At 40.8% G+C, this 23,611-nt stretch overlaps 1 protein-coding gene across 1 annotated transcript; it reads left to right on the forward strand.

Annotated features, from left to right (window-relative positions):
* Positions 1-212: 212 nt before the first annotated feature.
* On the forward strand, positions 213-22,919 carry zbtb40 (zinc finger and BTB domain containing 40). The gene is made up of 12 exons (XM_089010906.1): positions 213-337; positions 2,163-2,354; positions 4,558-4,988; positions 6,771-6,964; positions 8,817-9,051; positions 12,060-12,401; positions 13,701-13,907; positions 13,974-14,138; positions 16,781-16,995; positions 17,408-17,564; positions 18,705-18,928; positions 21,593-22,919. The coding sequence occupies exons 1-12, from the start codon at positions 315-317 to the stop codon at positions 21,794-21,796; spliced, it is 2,589 nt and encodes an 862-aa protein (XP_088867032.1). The 5' UTR covers positions 213-314; the 3' UTR covers positions 21,797-22,919.
* Positions 22,920-23,611: the final 692 nt, after the last annotated feature.

Genomic DNA, 23,611 nt, shown 5'->3' on the forward strand with positions numbered 1-23,611 from the left:
TTATTATAATTCATTTTACGGATCACTTTAACTTATTTTTGGTAGTAAATTAAGTTAGCAACAAACAACCTGAGGAGCCATTTGGGAGCCGAAAGACAAGGGTCTTTCTGGTGAGCTGAGCCTAAAGAACCGTCTCTCTAAAAAGAGCTGGAATTCCCATCACTACAAGGAAAGCAACTCAAGGGGTTGTGTTCAGCGTTTTTCATCGTAACCGGAAATGTCGTCATGTGCTAATCCTGTTGTCGCCATGTTCAAAATCGACGTAGCTTTATTGCACGATCCGGTAATGTCCAACACGACGTTTAAATAAAGAAATGGATCGTTTGAATAAGACAAGGTAAAGACAAACCACTGAGTGAGGGCATCATGTGTGTTGCTTGTGATCAATTTTTCCGTTCAAATCGATCGTCTCTCCCCTCCATTCTAAACACTTGTCGCCATGTTAGCATAATCTGCTAGAGGTAATTTAGGCTTAATCCGCCGAATAAAAAAATATTAAACACTGGTTGTTTTGGACCAGTGTACACCAATCTAAATCGTGGTTATTTAATAAATACCACAAGCCTTTTCAGAAATACCATATCATAATTTATATTTTTCCACATTTCCACTTCGTTAGCGTGAGCTCTAGTTCGTGATCTTGTAGCAACTGCCGAAATAAATCACGTGCTTTTGTTTAGTCATAATGTAGGGATGTGACAAAAAATGTCAATAATAATTCATCACACATTTTCTAATGTCGTATAAAAGTGCATTTAAATAGCTTTCAAATGATGTATTATAGATTATTGTTCTGTGACAATTTTTTTATGTTCGAAATATGAGGGGATTTTCTGCCTGTAATTACACAGTTGGAATTAAAGGTTTCGAATCGTGGCTCCTCTCTATTTGCTATCTAGCTGTTTAGCTATTGAGCTAGCTAGCTCTCTATTTTGCTATTTAGTTAGCTGGCTATATAGCTGGCTAGCTATTGGCTATTAGTTATCTATTAGCTCGCTAGCTAACTTTCTACCTATTTTTCTTTCTACCGATTTGAGTTATTCAACTATCTATGAGTTATCTATTCGTGATCTAGCTAGTTATCTATTAGCTAGCGAGCTAACTTTCTACCTATTTGAGTTATTCAACTATCTAGCGAACTATCTATGAGTTATCTATTGGCTAGACAGCTAGCAAGCTAACTTTCTACCTATTTTTCTTTCTACCGATTTGAGTTATTCAACTATCTACCTAAGTGATGAGTTATATATTGGCTAGCCAGCTAGCTTTCTATCTATTTGAGTTACTTCCGGGTTGAGTGAACGCTGGCGCGTGTGGGTGCCGCTGCTGACCCACAAAAAAACTGATCCTGTGACTGTAAATTGACCTTAAGAGTTTTGAAAGGCGCTTAGAAATGAAATGTATTATTATTATTATTATTATTGGATTGGATTGGATATGCCATTATTTTATTTATTTTATTTATTTTATTATTATTATTGTTATTATTATTATTATTAAAAACTGAAAATCATTGAGCGAGTTCTTTATTTCAGTTTAAAGTATAACTTTCTTAATTTTTGGCGGATTTTAACGAGTAAGGTACCATTGGAAAGCTTTTGAAATTCTAAACGAGAACGGAAAACACAACAAAAGATTCCAAATAAAAATGAGCAAATATCAATGATCGAATGCAGGCAGATTTTCATCAGAAAACCAAAATGGCTGTCACTGGACACTAGGAAAGAAAATTGCCAGCTCTAGAAATATATATGCTAATGCTTCTTTTTGCTTGAAACTTGGCAGTTATGGAGAAAAATATATATCCTACCACTTGTATGAGTTATACAAATACAACTTTCTTTGTCACCTTTATAAACTGTAGTGTTAGCAAAAAGAGCGTCAACTTCAATCCATTTTTTTCCCCATTTCTTGTTGTCGTATTGGGAAATTTCAAGAACCAGCATGGAGGGAAACGTGTGTAATACGTCATCATAAACTGCATAGCTTGGAAAATCCCACCCAAAATGATTACGTACTTCATAAAAATGCAATGATATACCACTGCGAGTACAGAGTGCGCTCGCTTCACTGGACAGAAACAATGGCGGTGGAATATAGCGAACCGTAGCGAATTGAAATAAAACGTTATAAACATTGAAGAAAATGTTTTCTTTGCAAAGGGTCGAGGAAGATTTCTCGTCTGCGGAGAAGATCAACCAAATGTTCGAACTTCCAAACTACAGCAGCCAGTTGATGCAGCAACTGTGCAGCCTGCGGAAGGAGGGCCACTTTTGTGACTGCACCGTCCTGGTTGGAGACAACCCTCACCGTGCACATAAAATAGTGCTGGCAGCTTCCAGCATGCTTTTCAGGTACTCTGAATATTTCTTTGATCCACGTGCTTATGTTGGAATATTAGGACAACAGACTGAATTTCTATTGAAAACCGCAAACCGTTGCATAGTTTATATCTGGTGTCGGCAATCTGTGGCTCTTTTGATGATTGCATCTGGCTCGCCAATAAAACTCAATACATATTCTGGCTTTTTCACTGTTCATCTGCGGTTTGGGCGGTAGTTGGCGGGAAGCGCAATTTTGATTGGATGATACTGACCTATGGTGTTGATGTCGAAACTGGTAAACGCCCCCTTTTAAATAAGCCTGGCGAGTAAAATGCTTAAAATGAAATGTATTATTATTATTATTATTATTATTATTATTATTATTATTATTATTACAGTAAAGTCTCGTTATATCGATATCGGATATATCGATAGTCCCGGTTATATCGATACTATTTCTATGCACACACGGAGAAAATTACATGCAAACAGGGTCGGATATATCGATAGTCCCGGTTATATCGATATTTTTTTGGACTCCCTTGAATATCGATATAACGAGACTTTACTGTATTATTATTATTATTATTAAAAAATGACGTTGAATGGACGGAAGGATTCACCTTTGGAGAGAAAAAAGTTCTGCCGTGATTCTAATTTGCAATGGAACAATACCATGAATGACACAGTTGAATATCAGTGGCACTTAGCTAGCAAATATATAGCTAGCCAGCTAGCCAGCTAATAGATAGCTAGCTAGGTAGCCAGCTAGATCGCTAACTAGATAGCAGGTAGATAGCTCAAAAAAACTCTCAAGGTCACTTTACAGTCACAGGCTAAGTTTTTCTGTGGGTGAGCAGCGGTAGCCACACGCCCCAGCGTTCACTCAACCTGGAATAACTCAGATAGAAAGCTACCTAGCTAGCTAATAAATAGCTAATAGATACCAAGCTAGCTAGATCGCTAATATGTTTCCTGACTAGCTGAATTGCTAGCTAGCTAATAGATAGATACAGTAGCTAGCTATCCAGATCGTTAATAGCTAGGCAGCTAACCAGAACATTGAGTATTTATTATTTTGGTGATTTTTGACTTGTTGTTTTTATTGTAAACCATAATAGACCCAAACATTCCCGTATATAAATTTGAATAAATTTGCCTCAACCGAACGGACAATTGTTATTTGGACGAGTATGTGACGGCGGCTTTGGGAATGCAGCCATCGAGCTGCGAGCTGACACCGCGATAGAGACCCCTGACGCCATGTCCGCTGACCGTCTGCTTGACGCAGTCCTTTTACATTCAATCCATTTGAATTGATTCACTAAGTTCATTTTTCCCCCCTCACTTAAAGGACAACCGACAAGTTGCGTCCATAATTTGTAAAATGACTTCAAATGACTTCTACTGAGCGTATTTGACAAAGATTCCACGGCAAATAGCTATATTTTACCTTTTAAGACTCGCGCTGAATATTCATAAATTGTTGTTTTCGAGTTGATGACCATGCCAGAAGTGACGTCACGGACGGAACGCCCGTGACCGAGAAAGCGACACACAATGCATTTTGGGTACTTTCTTTCGTATGAAAACACAGTGCTGATGGTGAAATTAGAACGAAAACGACATCAATATGGTGAATCATTGTGTGTGGCAGCCAATTGCGGTAACACGCATGAAGAAGGTGTAAGTTGACACAAATTCCCAGCGGACAAATCAGCCTCTTTTCAACTGAGCTTGGGCGCCATCTTGTGCATTTTCTGGCCGCTAGATTGGAGTCCAGACCCCTCGAATTGATATGGAAGGACTTCTTGAATCGATTGCAAACATTTATGCTTTCCTCTTCAGAACTATTTGAATCATATTCATAACTGTATGAGTAACAAGAAAGCATCTTCTCCCAATCTGAACTTTCTGAAGCCATTGTTTTGATTCTGGAGCAAGGCAGTTTGTGGAGGAGTTTCCTGACGTGATGTCACTAACTGGGGGCGGGACTTTCAGAATCACTCCAGTTTTGAGCTCATTAGTGGCAGTTTTGGACAACCACAAGTCATTTTGATTGGTGTTTTGCATTTCACTCAAAATATCAGCCTGCGTGTTTTGCGTATTTGAGATGCTATAAAACATTTTTCTGATTTCAGTTAGGAAGCAAAAAATTGTGTCGGTTGTCCTTTAAAGTAGCAAAAAGTCAAAGATGGCTCTGACTGAAAATGCAATGTTTGTATCCCTTCAGGTCCCTGCTGAATTTTTCCGATACCGTCTCCATCGACACCACTCTGGTTTCCTCGCAGGAGTTTTCTTGTCTTCTGGACTTGGTCTACACGGGCAAGCTCCCTTTGGGGAAACACAACGTCAGCCGCATCATCGCCGCTGCAGACAGCCTGCAGATGTTCGATGTGGCCGTCAGCTTTAAAAATGTCCTCAGCGACCTTCTCCGCCAGCAGCCGCTCGCCTCCTCGCCGCCTTCGACGCTCGCTCAAGTCAACAAAATCCCAAGCCCAAACGCTGAAGTTTCAGCTGCTTCGCCCGGGAATGACTTGAAGTCACCTGATGATGAGATGCTGGTGAAGGACAATTCAGAGGGCGATGGATGTGAAGATACAAAGGACTTTGCAAAGGAGCCTTCTTGTAAAAGACTCTGTCCAGAATTTTCACAGTCTCAAGGTCAGTTTCGAAATACCTCAGCTTACGAACTTAATTGGTTCCCAGAAAGTGTGTGTAAGGCGAAAGGTTCGTCTGCCAAACATTTATTTCACATAAGAAACCATTATAATGAGAATAATCCATTCCCAGGTCTCCATAAAACATCATTTTCAACTAAATAAGCTACACAAAATCTACCTTATTTTATGTATAATAAATGTGCTAATAGATAGCAAATAGATAACTAGCGAGGTAGCCAGCCAGCTAGATAGCCAGATAGCCAGCTCAATAGATAGATAGCTCAAGTGAGCAACATGATGTCAACAAACCGGGAAGGACCCATTACGTTTCATATTAGGCAAATAAAAGCCGAGTGAATTGGAACCGGCATCCTAGTCATCTCATCCTAATACAGCGATGCCTCAGCTCACGAACTTAATTGGTTCCCAGCAAGTGCATGTAAGGCAAAAAGTTTGTCTTCCAAACATTTATTTCCCATAAGAAACCATTAAAATATGAAACGTAAATTTCTCCACTGTGAGACTAATAAAGGCAAATCCAAAATGAGAATAATCCGTTCCCAGAGCCCCATAAAACATACTTTTCTACTAAATAAACCTTAAAACTACACAAAATATACCTTATTTTATTGTATAATAAATGTGCTCATTTTTTTGTATAATAACGTTTTGATAATAACAGCCGATCGAACTTAATTGGTTCCCAGAAAGTGCGTGTAAGGCGAAAAGTTAGTAAGAAACCATTAAAATGAAACCATTAAAATGAGAAAAATCCGTTCTCAGGTCCCCATAAAACACACATTTCTACGAAATAAGCCTTAAAACTGCACAAAAGATACCATATTTTATGTATAATAAATGTGGTGGTGTTGTATTGTAACTAAAGAAATAAAATGTACAGTATAATAAAGTGGTTTTATTGACCTTTGTGATGGTCGTTGCCTCTTGATGATATCCGAGTGAAGTTGCCGTGCTTTCTCTGCGATCATACCCTCACTCACAATGTCCCCTGCTAGCTGCTTTTCACTAATTCAAATCAACAGAAGTTTTTCAACCTCTTCTATTGCCTGACATTGTTGCTTAGACAACACAGAAACACACTTAGCCACACGTAGCAATGGGCGACTTAGCATACTGGTATTGGGAGGCTAAGTCACACAAACGCACACCTCATTGGTGTTTTTCGATGATCTCCTTCTTCTGCTCGACCGTCATTTTCTTTTGTGTCTGCTTAATACTAGCCTGTAGTGGGGTCTTTTTCGGTCCCATAATAGCAAAAGTACTCCACTCGATAACAAACCACATCTGCACTCTAAACTAAACTAGTCCGCCAGCCACCGTGGCGCTGTTTGACCGTGTGGTTTGGTGTTCATCGACCGAAAACTAGTTTGTATGCCATTATTATATTCTCGCGAATGTAATGTTTGTAAGGTGAAAAGTTCGTGAGCTAAAGCGTTTGTAAGCTGAGGTATCACTGTACATGTCAAGCAGTGTTTGTTTTTGAAATATTCCTTCTCATCATCATTATTGTTGTTATTTAGGAACTGGTTGTGTTCAATAAATCAAGGACATTATGTCTCGAGCCACACACGACAGCCAACTGGAAAATAAAAATGGCATTATTGTACCGTATTTTCCAGTGTATAAGGTGCGTCCAAAAAGCGGTGATTTTCTTCAAAAGACGACCCTGCGCCTTATACGCCGCTGCACCTAAAACACCAGAAAATACAGTAAATACAGTATTCTTCATGCATAAGATTCCTTTCTTTTTACGTGTCCTCAGTGCCTGAAGAAAACACATCTGCAGACAGTATAGTAGAAGAAGAAGAAGATGATGATGGTAGGAGAGCCACCAAAATTCCAGCGACTTGGTTGGAGCGCTGTTCTGAGCTGACTGAACAACTGGCCACCATGCCAGACATCGTTGATCTCTTCAGTCAATCAGCTCGCAGCTCTCTGGATGAACACGAGAGACAGGTATCAATCTATCCTCATCTCTGCGGTAAAATCACACAAAAGCTCTTCGGCGAACGGCAACATTATCGATCAAACATGCCCGTCGCTATTCTGTGCAGCTATTTTCTAGCATGAAGCAAACAAGCAAGAATTGGGTTCAGGAAAGCGCACTCGCACCTTCAATATTTTGTGTGTGCAAGATTCGGGTTGAGTGAACGCTGGCGTGTGTGGCTGCCGCGGCTCACCTGCAGAAAAAAAAATCCTGTGACTGTAAAGTGTCCTTGAGAGTTTTGAAAGGCGCTTAGAAATGAAATTTATTATTATTATTCATATGCCGTATGCCGTCTGACACAACCCTCTGTATTTATCCGGGCTTGGGACCGGCACAAGAAGACTTATGTCCCTTTGTGGCTACAGAACAAGCAACTCATATGAATATGAATACGAATATTCATATTCACATCGACATTCACTTTCACATAAATATTAATATTAATATTAATATTAATATAGCTCAAGCTATAACAGAGCGCTCCTATTTACGAACATTCGTTCATTAACTACCTGACTATCTAGCTAACTATCAGACTGTCTAACGAGCTGGCTACCTAGCTAGCTATCTATTTGCTAACTGTTCGGTGTCTGGCTGGGTAGCTGGTTATTTAGCTAGCTATCTGTTGGCTATCTAGCTGGCTAACTATTGGCTAGCTGGCTATCTAGTTAGCTATGTATTAACTGGCTAGCTAGTGAACGCTGGCGTGTGTGGCTGCCGCTTCTCACCCACAAAAAAATATCCTGTGACTGTAAAGTGACCTTGAGAGTTTTGAAAGGTGCTTCAAATAAAATGTATTATTATTATTATTATTATTATTATTATTATTATTATTATTACTACCAAAAAAGCCGGCAAGTTACTCATAGATGGTTTATTCCTAACAATTTGATCTAATACAGAATTCTGGGTCTCAGCTCCCTGACACAGAAAATATTCGTGTGCCCCAAATCCGTAAGAAAGACGAAGACTGAGACTGAGGAGCCCAGATTTAAAGGTGTACCACATGCATATTCAAATTTGGCCCACACAAAGAAATCAAGTTCCCATTTGGTCCTTCTTGGATCTGGTTCACGTGTCTGCTCCTAAGGTAGTTCCCCGACTTCCAGGCGGGGTGCAAGGTAGATCAAAAGTTGTGTCCTGGCGAGTTAGTGTTTGGTCAGTTCCTTTCATCTGTGTTGTCCAGCATTTGGTTCTGTTGTCATTTCACACTTCCTTTGTGTCTGCCAGCCGGCTCCCCTTAGATCTTCTGCCACCTGAAACATATGTCTCCAACCAAACACTTAAGGAAGGTTATGGATAGCTTTAAATGTGTAAAGAAGAATTTTAAAGTTGATTCTATGGCTAAATAAATGTACAGGTACCATCCAACACACGACCGGCTCAACTTACGACCACCCGTACTTACGACCACGACCTCCAGACAGACCCTTTTTTTTTTTTTAATTCTACACCTGGCACGACAACAAGCTTACAGGCAGGCAACGCGTACAACAATTTTGGCCAGCCAGCCAGCATCTCACACTCGCACAGCAATTGACCGTGTGATGGCACCACAGGGGGGAGTTTCCCAGTCATTTAGCCTCCGAGTCTCTATTCAACATTTTGAATGGATTTCGACTTACGGCCGTTTGGTTGGAACGGAAGTCGGTCGTAAGTCGGATGTAACCTGTATTTATTTCCTTCATTGTGAAACATCTCCGCATAAGGACGTGGTAAAAATGGCTTGAAAATAACGTCAAGGGCCTCCCTCAAAACAGTGAAAACAGACAAGATTTATTTGAGATCATCTTTTCCTTTCTATTTTTTTCCTTCTGTCAGTTAGTGTGCAAGTGCTTAGAAGAAGCTGAGCCGTGCTCAGCGGTGACGACGCTGTTGAGCCAAGTGGAGAAGGGACTCGTCAGTCAGCAAAGTCTCCTGAAGCTGCTGCGCGCTGTCCAACGGGGAACTCCCTCCACCTTCCCAACGTCGTGGCTCTCGCTGCTGGACGACGCCGTGGAGGATATGCAGGAGCCAGAACAACCGCAGGCTGCAAGACAAGTAGCAGAACCTTTGGGTGAGCACACACACCACTTTGCTCATTCACTGCCAGACGATGTGCAGAAAATGTGTCCACTCCGGTGACAGGGTTTTTGGCATTTTCACTCAAATTGCAGGACCCACAGAATACAGTGATACCTCAACTTACGAACGCTATAGGTCACGACCTGTTCGCCTTATGAACATTAAATTCGCAAGAAAAAAAAAATCTTGAGTACAGACGTGGTTTGTTATCGAGTGTAGTACTTTTGCTATTTGGAACAGAAAAAGACCCCACAGGCTAGCGTTAAACCGAAGAGGACACAAAAGAAAATGACGGTCGAGCAGAAAGAGATCATCGAAAAACACCAATGAGGTGTGCGTCTGTGTGACTTAGCATCCCAGTACCGGTATGCTAAGTCGACCATTGCTACCTGTGGCTAAGGGTGTTTCTGTGTTGTCTAAGCAATGGTCTCAGGCAATAGAAGAGGTTGAAAAACTTCTGTTGATTTGGATGAACAAAAAAGCAGACAGTGACAGGGACAGTGTGAGTGAGGGTATTAACGCAGAGAAAGCACGGCAACTTCACTCGGATAACATCAACGATCATCACAAAGGTCAATAAAACCTCTTTATTATACTGTAAAGTTTATTTCTTTCATTAAAATAGCACATTTATTCTAGATAAAATAACGTATATTTTGTGTAGTTTTAAGGCTTATTTAGTAGAAATTATTTTTTCATGGGGACCTGGGAATGAATTATTCTCATTTTTAATGGTTTCCTATGGGAAATTAATGTTTGCAAGATGAACTTTCACACACTTTCTGGGAACCAATTAACTTCGTAAGCTGAGGTATCGCTGTATTGCCTTTTAGGACAACATCAACATTCAATGCAGCGTAAGAAACCTCAGACTGTCTTCTTTCAGCAGAAAAAAATGAGTTAATTCCTAACTGATATGGGTCTGGATTTATCTGAGCTTGAAGTGGGGGCGAGTGTACAAAATATTTGTAGATTTGTATAGCACTTTATCAGCTAAAGCTATAACATAGTGCTCATATTGAAAACGGGAAAAAAGGGAAATGGCGCTGCCTCGTGGAAGGTAAAAACGCCGCCAGAGGTCTGGCAAGCGCTTTATCGGCACTTAAGCGAGAAAAAAACAAAACCCAAACAAATTCGGGAATGGCGCTCTACGTCATATTTTCAATTCCCAAATAAATTTGGCGATGGCATTGAATGAAAACGATAAAGCAAAAAAAAAAATACGACTTTATTATACCGTACTGTTTATTTCTTTAATGACAATCCAATAGCACATTTATGATACATAAAATCAGGTAGATTTTTTGTAGTTTTAAGGCTTATTTCGTAGAAAATTATGTTTTATGGGGACCTGGGAATGGATTATTATCATTTTCAATTGTATTTTTTCTAATTTTCAAAATTTTGGTAAATCATTTTCTGGGATTTTTATAATTTTCAAAATTGTGGCAAATAATTTTTCAGGGACTTTTCTAAATTGTAACATCTTGGCAAATAATTTTTCAGGGATTTTTCTATTTTTTAAATTTTGGAATATAATTTTCCAGGCATTTTTCTAATTTTTCAAATTTTGGCAAATCTTTTTTATGGGATTTTTCTAATTTTCAAAATGTTGGCAAATACATTTTCAGGCATTTTTTACATTTTTAAAATTTTGGCAAATAATATTTCTGGGATTTTTCTAATTTTCAAAAATTTGGCAAATAGTTTTTCTGTGATATTTCTAATTTTCAACATTTTGGCAAATCATTTTTCTGGGATTTTTATAATTTTCAAAATTGTGGCAAATAATCTTTCAGGAACTTTTCTAAATTGTAAAATTTTGGCAAATGACTGCAGGCATTTTTCTAATTTTTTTTAATTTTGGAAAAATAATTTTCCAGGCATTTTTCAAATTTTTCAAATTTTGGCAAATAATTTTCCTGGGATTTTTCTAATTTTCAAAATATTGGCAAATAAATGTTCAGGCATTTTTCACATTTTTTAAATTTTGGCAAATAATTTTTCTGGGATTTTTCTAATTTTCAACATTTTGGCAAATCATTTTTCAGGCATTTTTCAAATTTAAACAAAATTGACAAATACGTTTTTTTTCCGATTTTCAAAATTTGGCAACTCATTTTCCTGGTATTTTTCAAATGTTTAAAATTTTGGATGTGGATTATTTCGCTGCTGTAAATTGTGTCATTGGGTAAGACAAATAAAGGTTTTCTTATGATGACCACGTTATTTCCGGGATGAGTGAACGCTGGCGCGTGTGGCTGCCGCTGCTCACCTGCAGAAAAAATATCCCATGACTGTGAAGTGTCCTTGAGAGTTTTGAAAGTCGCTTATAAATAAAATGTATTATTATTATTATTATTATTGAGACTAATAAAGGCATGAGACTATATGAGACAAATCCAATCCAATTATTATTATTAAAAAGGTGTCAGAGATGTTCGATCGGACACTGTGGACAAAGGCTCGAACACGGAAAGATTGTCTTTTACTGCCGGCAGGAGACGCAGCCATTCATGACAAATGCTTGAATTCTGCAGCCCTCTGCCAAGCTATTTATTGAGAGTATATGCAAATTGAAGTGATACATTAGGAAAACATAGTTTTCTTGATTCTTGATTTCTAAGCATGAACAGCTGTAAGCAATAAAACTTTTGTTTTTTTCCATGAACTGATACATTTGTAACCTGGCTAATGAGCTCTTCCTGTGAAGTACTTTCAAGTCGTAAATTGCTTCGGTGACAAAGGAGTTTCCCAAGTCCTAAATTCTGTCCAAGGCCAGATCTCCTAGATGAAGATGACAGTTTAACAAGCTGCGTCGGTTGACCTCAGACTGACCCCAGGTTTCGCTGCGCTTTAATTGTGTATTTGAGTCACACATGTTCACTAAGCATATAACAGCATGAAATTTTAAATATGATAACTTCTTATTCTCCATCAAAAGGTGAAAAAAAGCTGTGTCATAGGTGGTGTCGCTGAGTGGTTGTGTTCACTTGACAGCCGAGTCCGAAGTGGCAACCGTTGACAGCAAAAGTGGAATCAAGCTGGATCAGAACCTCCCGGAAGAAGACAAAGACGTGGAAGACGAAGACGAACGCTCGTCCTCGTCCAAGTCGTATCGCTGCCGCTGGTGCAAGAAGACGTTTGCCTACAAGTGTCGCGTGACGGCCCACATGAAGCGCTGCCCCATGTCGGAGGACGGCCAGCTGGCGTGCCCGCAGTGTCCTTCCAAGCTGCCCAACAAGCGGGCTTTGCAGCGCCATCTCACCGAGGCTCACCCGGGAGGCAAGAAGAAGAAGGTCGCCTGCGACCTTTGCGGGCGCACCTTCGCGCACCCGTCGGGTGAGTCCATGGCTCCTCCTGCACCGCCGGGAAGCCGCTTCATTCTTATTTTGCATCATCATTCGCAATATTGACTCTTTCTCTTTATTTTACAACTTTGCTGGATGTGCACAATATGAATTCCATCTATTAGCTATATGGATGTCTGGCTATCTATCTAGCTCGTTCTCTAGCTGTCTACCTAGCTGTTATCTATTTGCCATCTATTTTATATTTATCAAAAGTCAAAGTATTAAATATGCTAATATGCATGACATACAGCACAGGTGAAATGACTATCCTCTCAGACCCAGCATGCAAGGCACTTAGAATGACTTTAACAAACCTAATAAACATGAAAACGCCCTGCAGTAGGTTCGGGTTGAACAAAGCGGGGCTGTGAAGATGCTGCCCATTACTGGAGCAAAAAAAGCACAATGGCCCCTGTGGTGTCCAGCGATGATAGTCAAATGGCACCAACATTCCTCCCATTCAAAAACAGTACTGGCATATTCACTTATTAGCTATCAATTAGCTCTCTGTTATCTTTCTTGCTAAATATCTATTAGCTGTCTGGCTAGATGGCTAGCTATCTAACTAGCTACATATGTATGAGCTATAGGGCTGCCTACCTTGTAGACAATGGGACCTTCCCGGTTTGTTGACACCATTTTGCTCACTTGAGCTATCCAGCTAGCTATCTGACTAGCTAGCTAGCTATCTAGCTGGATACCTAGCTAGCGAGATGGCTAGCTATCTGGCTGGCTACCTAGCTAGCTAGCTATTTGCTATCTACTTGCTATATATTAGCTAGCTAGCTATTCGTTATCTACAGTATTAGCTAACTACCTATCTATTTGCTATCTATTGGCTATCTAATTAGCTAGCTAGCTATCTATTAGTTATCTACAGTATTAGCTAACTAGCTATCTTTCTATCTCCATATTTGAGTGACTTCCGGGTTGAATGACGCTGGCGCATGTGGCTGGCTGCCGCTGTTCACCCACAGAAAAACTGATCCTGTGATTGTAAAGTGACCTTGACCTTTTTAATGGTTTCTTAGAAATTATTATTATTATTATTAGTATTATTATTATTATTATTATTATAAAATCATACATCATGAAGCAATGAGGCTTTCTATTAGCTCTCGCTATCTATCTATTAGCGATCTATTATATCTAGCTAGCTTTCTATCTATTGGAGTTACTTCCTCAATCCTGTGATTGTAAAGTGACCTTGAGAGTTTTGAAAGGTGCTTCTAAATGCAATGCATTATTATGATTATTATTATTGTATTACTCTGTCAATCATGCCTAGGTATGATTTACCACCAGCGCACGGAACATTTTGAGGAGAAGCCGTACGTGTGCGAGACCTGCGGCGCCAAGTTTCCCGCCACGTCCTCCTTGAAGAATCACATGCGACTCCACACCGGAGAGAAACCGTACCGCTGCAAGCACTGCGACATGAGCTTCCGGGTGGCGGCGGCGCTGGCCTACCACACCAAGAAGAAACACGCCGAGGGTGAGCCGGCAACACACATGACGGCACAAAATGGCGCTTTTCAAGCCAACGCTTGTGTCGTTGCAGGCAAAATGTACGCGTGCCAGTATTGCAAGGCCGTTTTCGCCCAGTCCATCGAGCTGACGCGGCACGTGCGCACGCATACGGGCGACAAGCCCTACGTGTGTCGCCAGTGCGGAAAAGGCCACAGCCAAGCTAGCGGCTTGACCGTCCACCTGCAAACCTTCCACAGTAAGAACGCCCCGAAATGCCCCCCACAGTTTAAAAATAGATAACGTTGGATTGGATTGACCGTTGCAGTGGAGAAATTGACATTTCACAGCAGCAAAGTGATGAAAGGATTGAAAGAAGTAGAAAAACAAAATACAGGAGCTGCTGGGAAAGGCAGCCGCGCTCGCGGGGCCATCTTGAAGTCAAAATAACAAAATAAAATACAGTGATACCTCAGTTTACGAATGCTTTAGTTGACGTACTTTTTGCCTTACGAACATTAAATTCACGAGAATATAATCTTGCATACAAACTAGTTTTCGGCAGACGAACTAAACCACACGGAGCGCCACGGTGGCGGGCTAGTTTTCCACACCCAGGTTATGAGTGCAGACATGGTTTGTTATCGAGTGGAGTACTTTTGCTATTATGGGTCCAAAAAAGAGCCGACAAAACAAACTTACGGTCGAGCAGACGCCACTGTGGCTGGCGGACTAGTTTTCCACACCCCATTTCTTTGAGTGCACAAAAGAAAATGACGGTTGAGCTGATGAAAGAGATCATCAAAAAACACCAACGAGGTGTGCATTTGTGTGACGTAGCGTCCCGCTACCATTACACTAAGTCGACGATTTCTACCATCCTTAAGAACAAGGAAGCTATTAAGGGTGTTTCTGTGTTGTCTAAGCAACGGTCTCAGGCAATAGAAGAGGTTGAAAAACTTCTGTTGATTTGGATTAATGAAAAGCAGCTCGCAGAGGACAGTGTGAGTGAGGGTATTATCGCTGAGAAAGCACGGCAACTTCACTCGGATCGACATCAACGACCATCACAAAGGTCAATAAAATGACTTGATTATGCAGTACAGTTCATTACAATACAATAGCACATTTATTGTGCATAAAATAAGGTAATTTTTGTGTGGTTCTAAAGGACAACCGACGTCTCCGGACAAGTTGTGTCCATAATTTGTAAAATGGCTTCAAATGACTTCTACTGGGCGTATTTTAATAAGATTCCACCGCATATAGCTATCTATATTTTACGTTTTAAGACTCATGCTGAATATTCAGGAAGTCTTGTTTTTGAGTTGGTGACGAGTCCGTACATGACATCACTGAAGGAACGCCCCTGACCATAAAAAAGACACATTGTAGCAATCCTTCCATCACGTCAATGTATTTTGCTGTATTGTTTGGTCTGAAAACCTCGTGTTACACCAAAAAGCCGCCAGAAGAGGGCGTTCAAGCTCCATGTAAGGAATTTATCAGCCTGTGGCAACAGGCTGATTCATTCCTCACAGGAGCTCGGTGGCCATTTTCTGCCTCTTTTTGGGTGGGACATTTCCCCCCTATGTTGCCTCAAAATGGCACGGCTTTCCTCTTCAGAACTATTTGAATCATATTCATAACTGGATGAGTAACAAGAAAGCATCTTCTCCCAATCTGAAGCCATTGTTTGGATTCATAAGCAATGCAAGACGTCTTGGCGTGACGTCACGAACTGGGGGCGGGACTTTCTGAAAATGGCCAATTCGCAGCTCCATTTTTTGCAGATTTTGGACAACTGAAGTCATTTTTATTGGTGTTTTGCATTTGACTAAAAATATCATACTGCGTGTTTTGGGTATTTGAGATGTTATAAAACGTTTTTCTGATGTCAGTTAAGAAACAAAAAAGTGACTTCGGTTGTCCTTTAAGGATTATTTAGTAGAAAAAGATGTTTTATGGGGACCTGGGAATGGATTATTCTAATTTTAATGGTTTCTTATGGGAAATAAATGTTTGGCAGACGAACTTTTCGCCTTACACGCACTTTCTGGGAACCAATTAAGTTTGTGAGCTGTGATATCACTGGATTAGGATGAGATGACCAGGATGCCGTGGTTCCGATTCGCTTTTATTTGCCTAACATGAAACATAATGGGTCCTTCTCGGTTTGTTGACATCATGTTGCTCACGTGAGCTATCTGGCTATCTAGCTGACTGTCTACCTATTTGCTATCTATTAGCTGGCAAGCAAGCTCTCTAGCTAGCTAGCTATTAGTTATCTATTAGCTAGCTAATCTCGATATCTAGCTGGCTACCTTGCTACATATCTACACATCTGATTTACGACACGCCTGACTTACGACCACCCATACTTACAACCATGACCTCAAGACCCTATTTTTTAACATTTTAAGGGGAGGAGTTTGCGAGTCATTTAGCCTCTGAGTCTCTATTCAACATTTTGAATGGATTTCGACATACGACCACTTTGACTTACGACCGTTTGGTCGGAACGTAACTCACTCGTAAGTTGGATGTTACCTGTATTTGATATCTATTTGCAAATTGCTATCTAGCTGGCTACCTAACTAGCTATCTACTTGCTATCTATTAGCTATCTAGCTAGCTCCCAATTAGTTATCTATTAGCCAGATAGCTAACTTTTGATCTATTTGAGTCATTCCAGGTTGAGTGAACGCTGGCGCATGTGGCTGCCGGTGCTCACCTGCAGAAAACATATCCCATGACTGTGAAATGTCCTTGAGAGTTTTAAAAGCCGCTGATAAATACAATTTATTATTATTATTATTATTATTATTATTATTATTATTATTATTATTATTATTATTGTTATTATCTCGAATGAAATGAGCATTTCCCTTCCACCGCCAGACATGCCGCAGCCACTCAACTGTCAAAAGTGTTGCGTCAGCTTCCAGACTTTGGAGGAGCATCAGAAGCACCTCGAGGAGCTCCACGTCAAGCTGATGCACAAGTGCCACGTGTGCCGAAAAGTCTTCACCAGCGCCGCCCTGCTGGAGAAACACAAGTCCACCCACGCCGGGGTCAAGCCGTACGTCTGCAACTTGTGTCACAAATCTTACCAGGTAGGACGGATGCCTTCTCGTTCGGCTGAGAGACAGAGAGAGGGGGGGGGGAGTGAGTGTATGAGAGAGTGTATGAAAGAGAGAGAGAGAGAGAGAGAGAGAGAGAGAGAGAGAGAGAGAGAGTGTGTATGAGAGAGTGTATGAGAGAGACAGTATGCGAGACAGTATGAGAGAGTATGAGAGAGAGTATGAGGGAGTGTATGAGAGACAGTATGAGAGACAGTATGAGAGAGTGTATGAGAGAGTGTGAGAGTATGAGAGTGTGTGAGAGAGAGAGAGAGAGAGAGAGAGAGAGAGAGAGAGAGAGAGAGTGTGTGTGTGTGTGTGTGTGTGTGTGTGTGTGTGCATGCGTCCGTATTTCCTGACTGGCGGGGACTCAGGTCTCTGAATTGTCCCCTCTGCCTTGCCACAGCAACTGTCGGGCCTGTGGTACCATAACAGGACGACCCATCCGGAGGTTTTTGCCAACCAAACGCAGCAACTCAAGTCGCTGGTGCAGTGTGACGTCTGCTTCACCTTCTTCCCCTGCGCCTCCAGCCTGGCCAAACACCAGAAAGCGCAACACCAAGGTGACACGTGAATTCCTTCAGAGTACAGTAATTATAAGGGAAGGCAGGATATGACGTATCAGGAAGTCCAAAACGTAAACAAAGATTAGAAAGCGATGTTTAAACATGTTCGTATGGCGAATTACCCCAACAGTAATACCTCAGCTTACGAACTTAATTGGTTCCCAGTGTGTGTAAGGCGAAAAGTTTGTCTGCCAAACATTTATTTCCCATAAGAAACCATTAAAACGAGAAAAATCTGTTCCCAGGTCCCCATAAAACATTGTTTTCTACGAAATAAGCGTTAAAACTACACAAAATATACCCTGTATAATAAATGTGCTATTGAATTGTAATTTAAGAAATAAACTGTGCTTTCTCAGCGATAATACCCTCACTCACACTTTCCCCTGCTAGCTGCTTTAGGCTAATCCAAATCAACGGAAGTTTTTCAACCTCTTGTATTGCCTGAGACCGCTGCTTAGATAACACAGAAACACCCTTAGCCACACGTAGCAATGGTCGACTTAGCATACTGGTACTGGAATGCTAAATCACACAAGCGCGAGACTAATAAAGGCAAATCCAATCCAATCCAAGCGCACACCTCGTTGGTGTTTTTCAATGATCTCCTTCTTCTGCTCGACTGTCATTTTCTTTTGTGTCATTTTTGGCTTAACACAAGGGGTCTTTTTTGGTCCCATAATAGCAAAAATACTCTACTTAATAACAAACCACGTCTGCACTCAAACAAAGGGGGTGACTAAAACTCGTTCTGCCAGCTGTGTGGTCTGGTGTTCATCCGCCGAAAACTAGTTTGGTTGCCACGATTATATTTTTGCACATTTAATGGTTGTAAGGCAAAAACTTCATAAGCTAAAGCGTTCGTAAGCTGAGGTACCACTGTATTATATAGATAATGTATAATAATAATAATAATACATTTACTTGTCAAGGACAGTTTAGTCACAGGATTTTTTTGTGCGGGTGAGCAGTGGCAGCCATTCGCGCCAGCGTTCCCTCTACCTGGAAGTACCATGTATATAATTACCCCCCCCCCAAAAAAAAAAAAATAACGACCATGTATAGTAAGTCGTTTTTCTACCCGAAAAACGACTGTGTATGTATGTCTCGACCTCTTTCTCCTTCCTTGCTTCCCAGATTGTGCATCACGCCCCCTGCAGTGCGCGCACTGTCAAGTTGTGTTCAGCGTATCCGCCGAGCTGCAGGATCACGTCTGCAGTCAACCCCCGACGACCAGCAGCCGCCTGATCTGCCCCTTGTGCGCCCAGCTCAGCACCTCCCAGACGGAGCTGCGGGACCACCTCCTCTCCTGCCACGCGGAAGCGAGCCAGACGCAGGACCAGGCCTCCGACACGCACACTGTTAAGAGCTCACTTGGATATCAAATCATATTTTTCACATCGTAGTTTGTTTTGGCTTTTTAACTCATTGACTGGCAGACAATGTGCTAAAATGTGGGCACTCAAGTGCCAGGGTTTTCGTCATTGTCACTCCAATTCCAGGACCCATACAATATTCTGTTTTAGGACAACATCAACATACAATACAGCGTTAGAAACCTTACTTTCTCTTCTTTTATCAGGGAAAAAATACTTAATTCCTAAATGATATAGCTCTGGAGTTATCTGAGCCTGAAATGGGGGCAGCTGTACAAAAATGCTGCTTTATATAGCATTTTAACAACAGCTGAAGCTATAACAAAGCGCTCCTACTCACGAACATTCTAGCTAGCTATCTGGCTATCTAGCTACCTATCTAGCTGGCTATCTAGCTGGCTATCTAGATATAGCAAATAGATAGCTAGCTATATAGCTGGATACCTAGCTAGCTAGCTAGCTATTGGCTATCTTACTAGTTAGCAATCTAGTTACCTAGTTATCTACAGTTAGCACTAGTTATCTACAGTATTAGCTAGGTAGCTATCTTTCTATCTACATATTTGAGTTAATCCAGGATTGAGTGACGCTGGCGCATGTGGCTGCCGCTGCTCACCCGCAGAAAAACTGACCTTGTGACTGTAAAGTGACTTTGAGAGGTTTGAAAGGCGCTTAGAAATGAAATGTATTATTATTATTATCTAGCTAGCTATCAAGATGTCTACCTAGCTGGCTACCTAGCTAGCTAGCTATTTGCTAACTGTTAGCTGTCTGGCTGGCTAGCTGGTTATCTAGCAAGCTATCTGTTGGTGATCTAGCTGGTTAACTATTGGCTAGCTTGCTATCTAGTTAGCTATGTATTAGCTGGCTAGCTAGCTTTCTATCTATTTGAGTGACGCTGGCACATGTGGCTGCCGCTGCTCACCCACAGAGAAAAAACTTATCCTGTGACCTTACGCTTATAAATGAAATGTATTATTATTATAATAACATGGACAAAAGGAGAAGGCTGCCACCTTTTGGAAAAGCAATAAAACATTGCCAGTGGTCTGGCCAGCGCTTTATTGGCACCCAAGCAAGAAAAAACTAAATCGAAGTAATTCAGGAATGGTGCCTTCCGTCACATATTCAATTCCTGAATAAATTTGGGAATAGCAGTGAATGACTATCTCTGTTTTTGTTTTATCATATTATTTTGTTATTTAGTTGTTGTTTTGACTTCAAGATGGCTGCCACAAGAGCGCATGCCTTGACAGCAGCTCCTGTATTTTGTTTTTCTACTTCTTCCTTTCCTTCCCTCTTCCTTTCATCACTTAGCTGCTGTGAAATGTCAATTTCTCCACTGTGAGACTAATAAAGGCTAATCTAATCTAATCTAAGTAATATTGTAGAAGTCGTGCGTGGTGCATGCTGGGATATATAAAACGGAACCCCTGCTTCTACTATAGCACCTGAAATTTTGGTGTGCCTTATACAGGTAACATCCGGCTTACGACTGAGTTCCGATCAGACCAAACGGTCGTGAGTCAAAATGGTTGTAAATTGAAATCCATTCAAAATGTTGAATAGAGACTCGGAGGCTAAATGATGCTGGCTGGCTGGCTGGCCAGAATTGTTGTACGCGTTGCCGGCCTGCTAGCGCGTTGCAGTGCCAGGCGTAGAATACAATTTTTTAAAATATTGTCTGGAGGTCGTCGTCGTATGGATGGTCGTAAGTCGAACTGGTCGTAAGTCGGATGTTACCTGTATATGAAAAACTTTTTTCAACATGTCATTGATTGAAGGTGCGTCTTATAATAATACATTTGATTTCTAAGCGCCTTTCAAAACTCTCAAGGTCACTTTACAGTCACAGGATAAGTTTTTCTGCGAGTGAGCAGCAGCTGCCACACGCGCCAGCCTTCACTCAACCCTGAAGTAACTCAAATGGATAGAAAGCTAGCTAGCTCACCAACAGATACCTAGCTAGATAGCCAGCCAGCTAGATACCTAATAGATAACTAGCCAGATAGCCAGCTAGATCTAATAGATAGCTATCAAATAGCTAGCAAATGATAATAATAATACTAATACTAATAATAATATTAATAAGACATTTCATTTCTAAGCGCCTTTCAAAACTCTCAAGGAACTTTAAAGTCACAGGATACGTTTTTCTGCGAGTGGACAGCGGCAGCCACACGCGCCAGCGTTCACTCAACCCGGAATAACTCAAATAAATAAAAATCTAGCTAGCTAGCGATTAGATAACTAATAGATAGCCAGCCATCTAGCTAGCCAATAGACAGCCAATAGATAGCCAGCTAGCCAGTTAATAGATAGCTAGCCAGCTGGATAGCCGGCCAACTAGCCAGTACATAGTGCCCTGAATCTCCATCAGTATTCTCAGCAAAACATGCTAACTATGTTAAAATGCTACATGTGGCTAATTTCTTGTAGAAAATAAGTAACATTGGATGTTTAAGGATGTGCACATAAAATCGTTGTAACAGGGGTGGTGGTCGTAAGTCGAGCTGGTCGTAAGTCGGATGTTACCTGTTTTTTCAACGTGTCATTGATTGAAGGTGCGGCGATTTTTTTGAATTCCTTGAAATGTTAATCTGAATTTTCCAAAATCAAGCTTTCCTCTTCCATTTTGTTCCCGATCAGGTGATCTCGGTGCACGAGCAAGAGGGCGAAGCGGTTCAGGCAGCGGACTGCGAGGAACCGTCGCAAGCGCCTGTGAGCCAGCAAGTTTTTGTGGGTCTGGCAGGAGAAGGCCAGTCTTCATCTGAAGTGGTGGAGGTCAACGTGTACGATCTGCTCAACAACTCGGTGACGTTTATCTGTGAGAGCAAAACATCCGATTTGTAACCGCTTCCGCGACCAATCTCACAGCCGTTAGCGTGATGTCGCTCGACCCAGTCCTTTTTTGCTGCCTATCAGTTATTATATAGCTAGCTGTCTAGCTGGCTATCTATTAGCTATTTATTTGCTACCTATTAGCTAACTGGCCAGCTAGCTAACTATCTGGCTGGCTATCTAGTAGTTATATAGATAGCTGGCTATCGATTAGCTTTCTATTAGCTATTTTCTACCTATTAGCTAACTGCTGACTGCTGCTAGCTATCTGGCTGTCTATTAGTTATATAGCTAGTTGTCGAGCTGGCTATCTATTGGCTATCTATTTACTACCTATTAGCTAACTGGCCGGCTAGCTAGCTATCTGGCTGGCTATCTTTTAGTTCTATAACTCGTTGTCGAGCAGTCTAGCTGGCTATCTATTGGCTATCTATTAGATTTCTATTAGCTATTTTCTATTAGCTATCTGCTCACCCACAGAAAAACGTATCATATGACTGTAAAGTGACCTCGAGAGTCTTGAAAGGTTCTTATAAATGAAATGTATTATTATTATTACTATTATTATTATTATTAGCACCACAACAATGTCAGACGTTGCTGTTGTGCTCGCGAAATGAACCTGCCCGCTTTGGTTCATCACTTGAAAGACAACATGTCTCCTTTAGTTGTTTGTGTTATTTATAATAATAATAATCCATTTGATTTCTAAGTGCCTTTCAAAACTCTCAAGGTCACTTTACAGTCACAGGATAATTTTTTTTCTGTGGATGAGCAGCGACAGCCACATGCGCCAGCGTTCGCTCAATCCGGAAGTAAGTCAAATACATAACTAGCGAATAGATAGCTATTAGCTCCAGCGTTCTCTCAACCCAGAATAACTCAAAAAGATAGAGAGCTAGCTAGCTAGCTAATATATTGCTAATCGATAGTCAGCTAAGAGAGCCAGCTAGCCAGATAGCCAATAGATAGCGAGATAGCTCAGCATCTTATCAAAATGTTAAAAAAAAGGTACAAAAGCATTTTGTCATACGACAGTGGTTTTATTGTTTTCCCTTGACTGACTTGAATATGAATTATCAATAAAGCAATGCAATGTCTGCATTTGATTTGCAGACATTCGGCTTGAACTTCAGTTGCATTTCTTATTGTCATGAACTGACACTATACAAATAAAGTTGCGTATTTTGAAAGTAACTCAATGTGTGTGTATGTATGTATGTATGTATGTATGTATGTATGTATGTATGTATGTATGTATGTATGTGTATGTGTATGCATGCATGTATGTATGTGTGGATTTATGTGTATGTATACATTGTATATATAGTAAGGCGTTTTTGACCAAAAAACGACCATGTATACTGTACATGGTCGTTTTTTGGTTACAATACACCTGTTACAATACACCTGATTCAAATAATCAGATAATCACCAAGCTCTGCGGAAGCCTTACATTGAACCTGCTCATTTGAATCAGGTGTGTTGCAACAAAGACACTTGGAAAACATGCAGGAGGGTGGCCCTCCAGGACCAGAAGTGCCCACCCCTGACGTATAGGAAGAATCAATGGTTTGCATGCTTTGCATGTATGAGGTCTAGGGTTCAATCCCCAGAATATGCATTTTTGTGTGTGGCACTATCCAAGGATTTCTTATTCTTATTGAAAAATGCCCATGTATAGTAAGGCGTTTTAGCCCAAAAAAACGACTATACGTGGTTGTTTTTTTGGTCAAAAACGCCTTCCTATACCTGGTCATTTTTTTTTTGGTCCCTGACCTTACTATACTGGTCGTTTTTTTTTTTTTTAATCAAAAACGCCTTACT

This window comes from Hippocampus bargibanti, linkage group LG12, assembly GCF_051943395.1.
Source record: "Hippocampus bargibanti isolate YZ-2025 linkage group LG12, ASM5194339v1, whole genome shotgun sequence".
Taxonomy (NCBI): domain Eukaryota; kingdom Metazoa; phylum Chordata; class Actinopteri; order Syngnathiformes; family Syngnathidae; genus Hippocampus; species Hippocampus bargibanti.

Coding starts and splice junctions, on each gene's coding strand:
- zbtb40 (XM_089010906.1), top strand. CDS start 315: ATGGATCGTTTGAATAAGACAAG. Junction 6,965..8,816: donor TGGATGAACACGAGAGACAG/GTATCAATCTAT, acceptor TCCTTCTGTCAG/TTAGTGTGCAAGTGCTTAGA. Junction 13,908..13,973: donor CAAGAAGAAACACGCCGAGG/GTGAGCCGGCAA, acceptor GTGTCGTTGCAG/GCAAAATGTACGCGTGCCAG.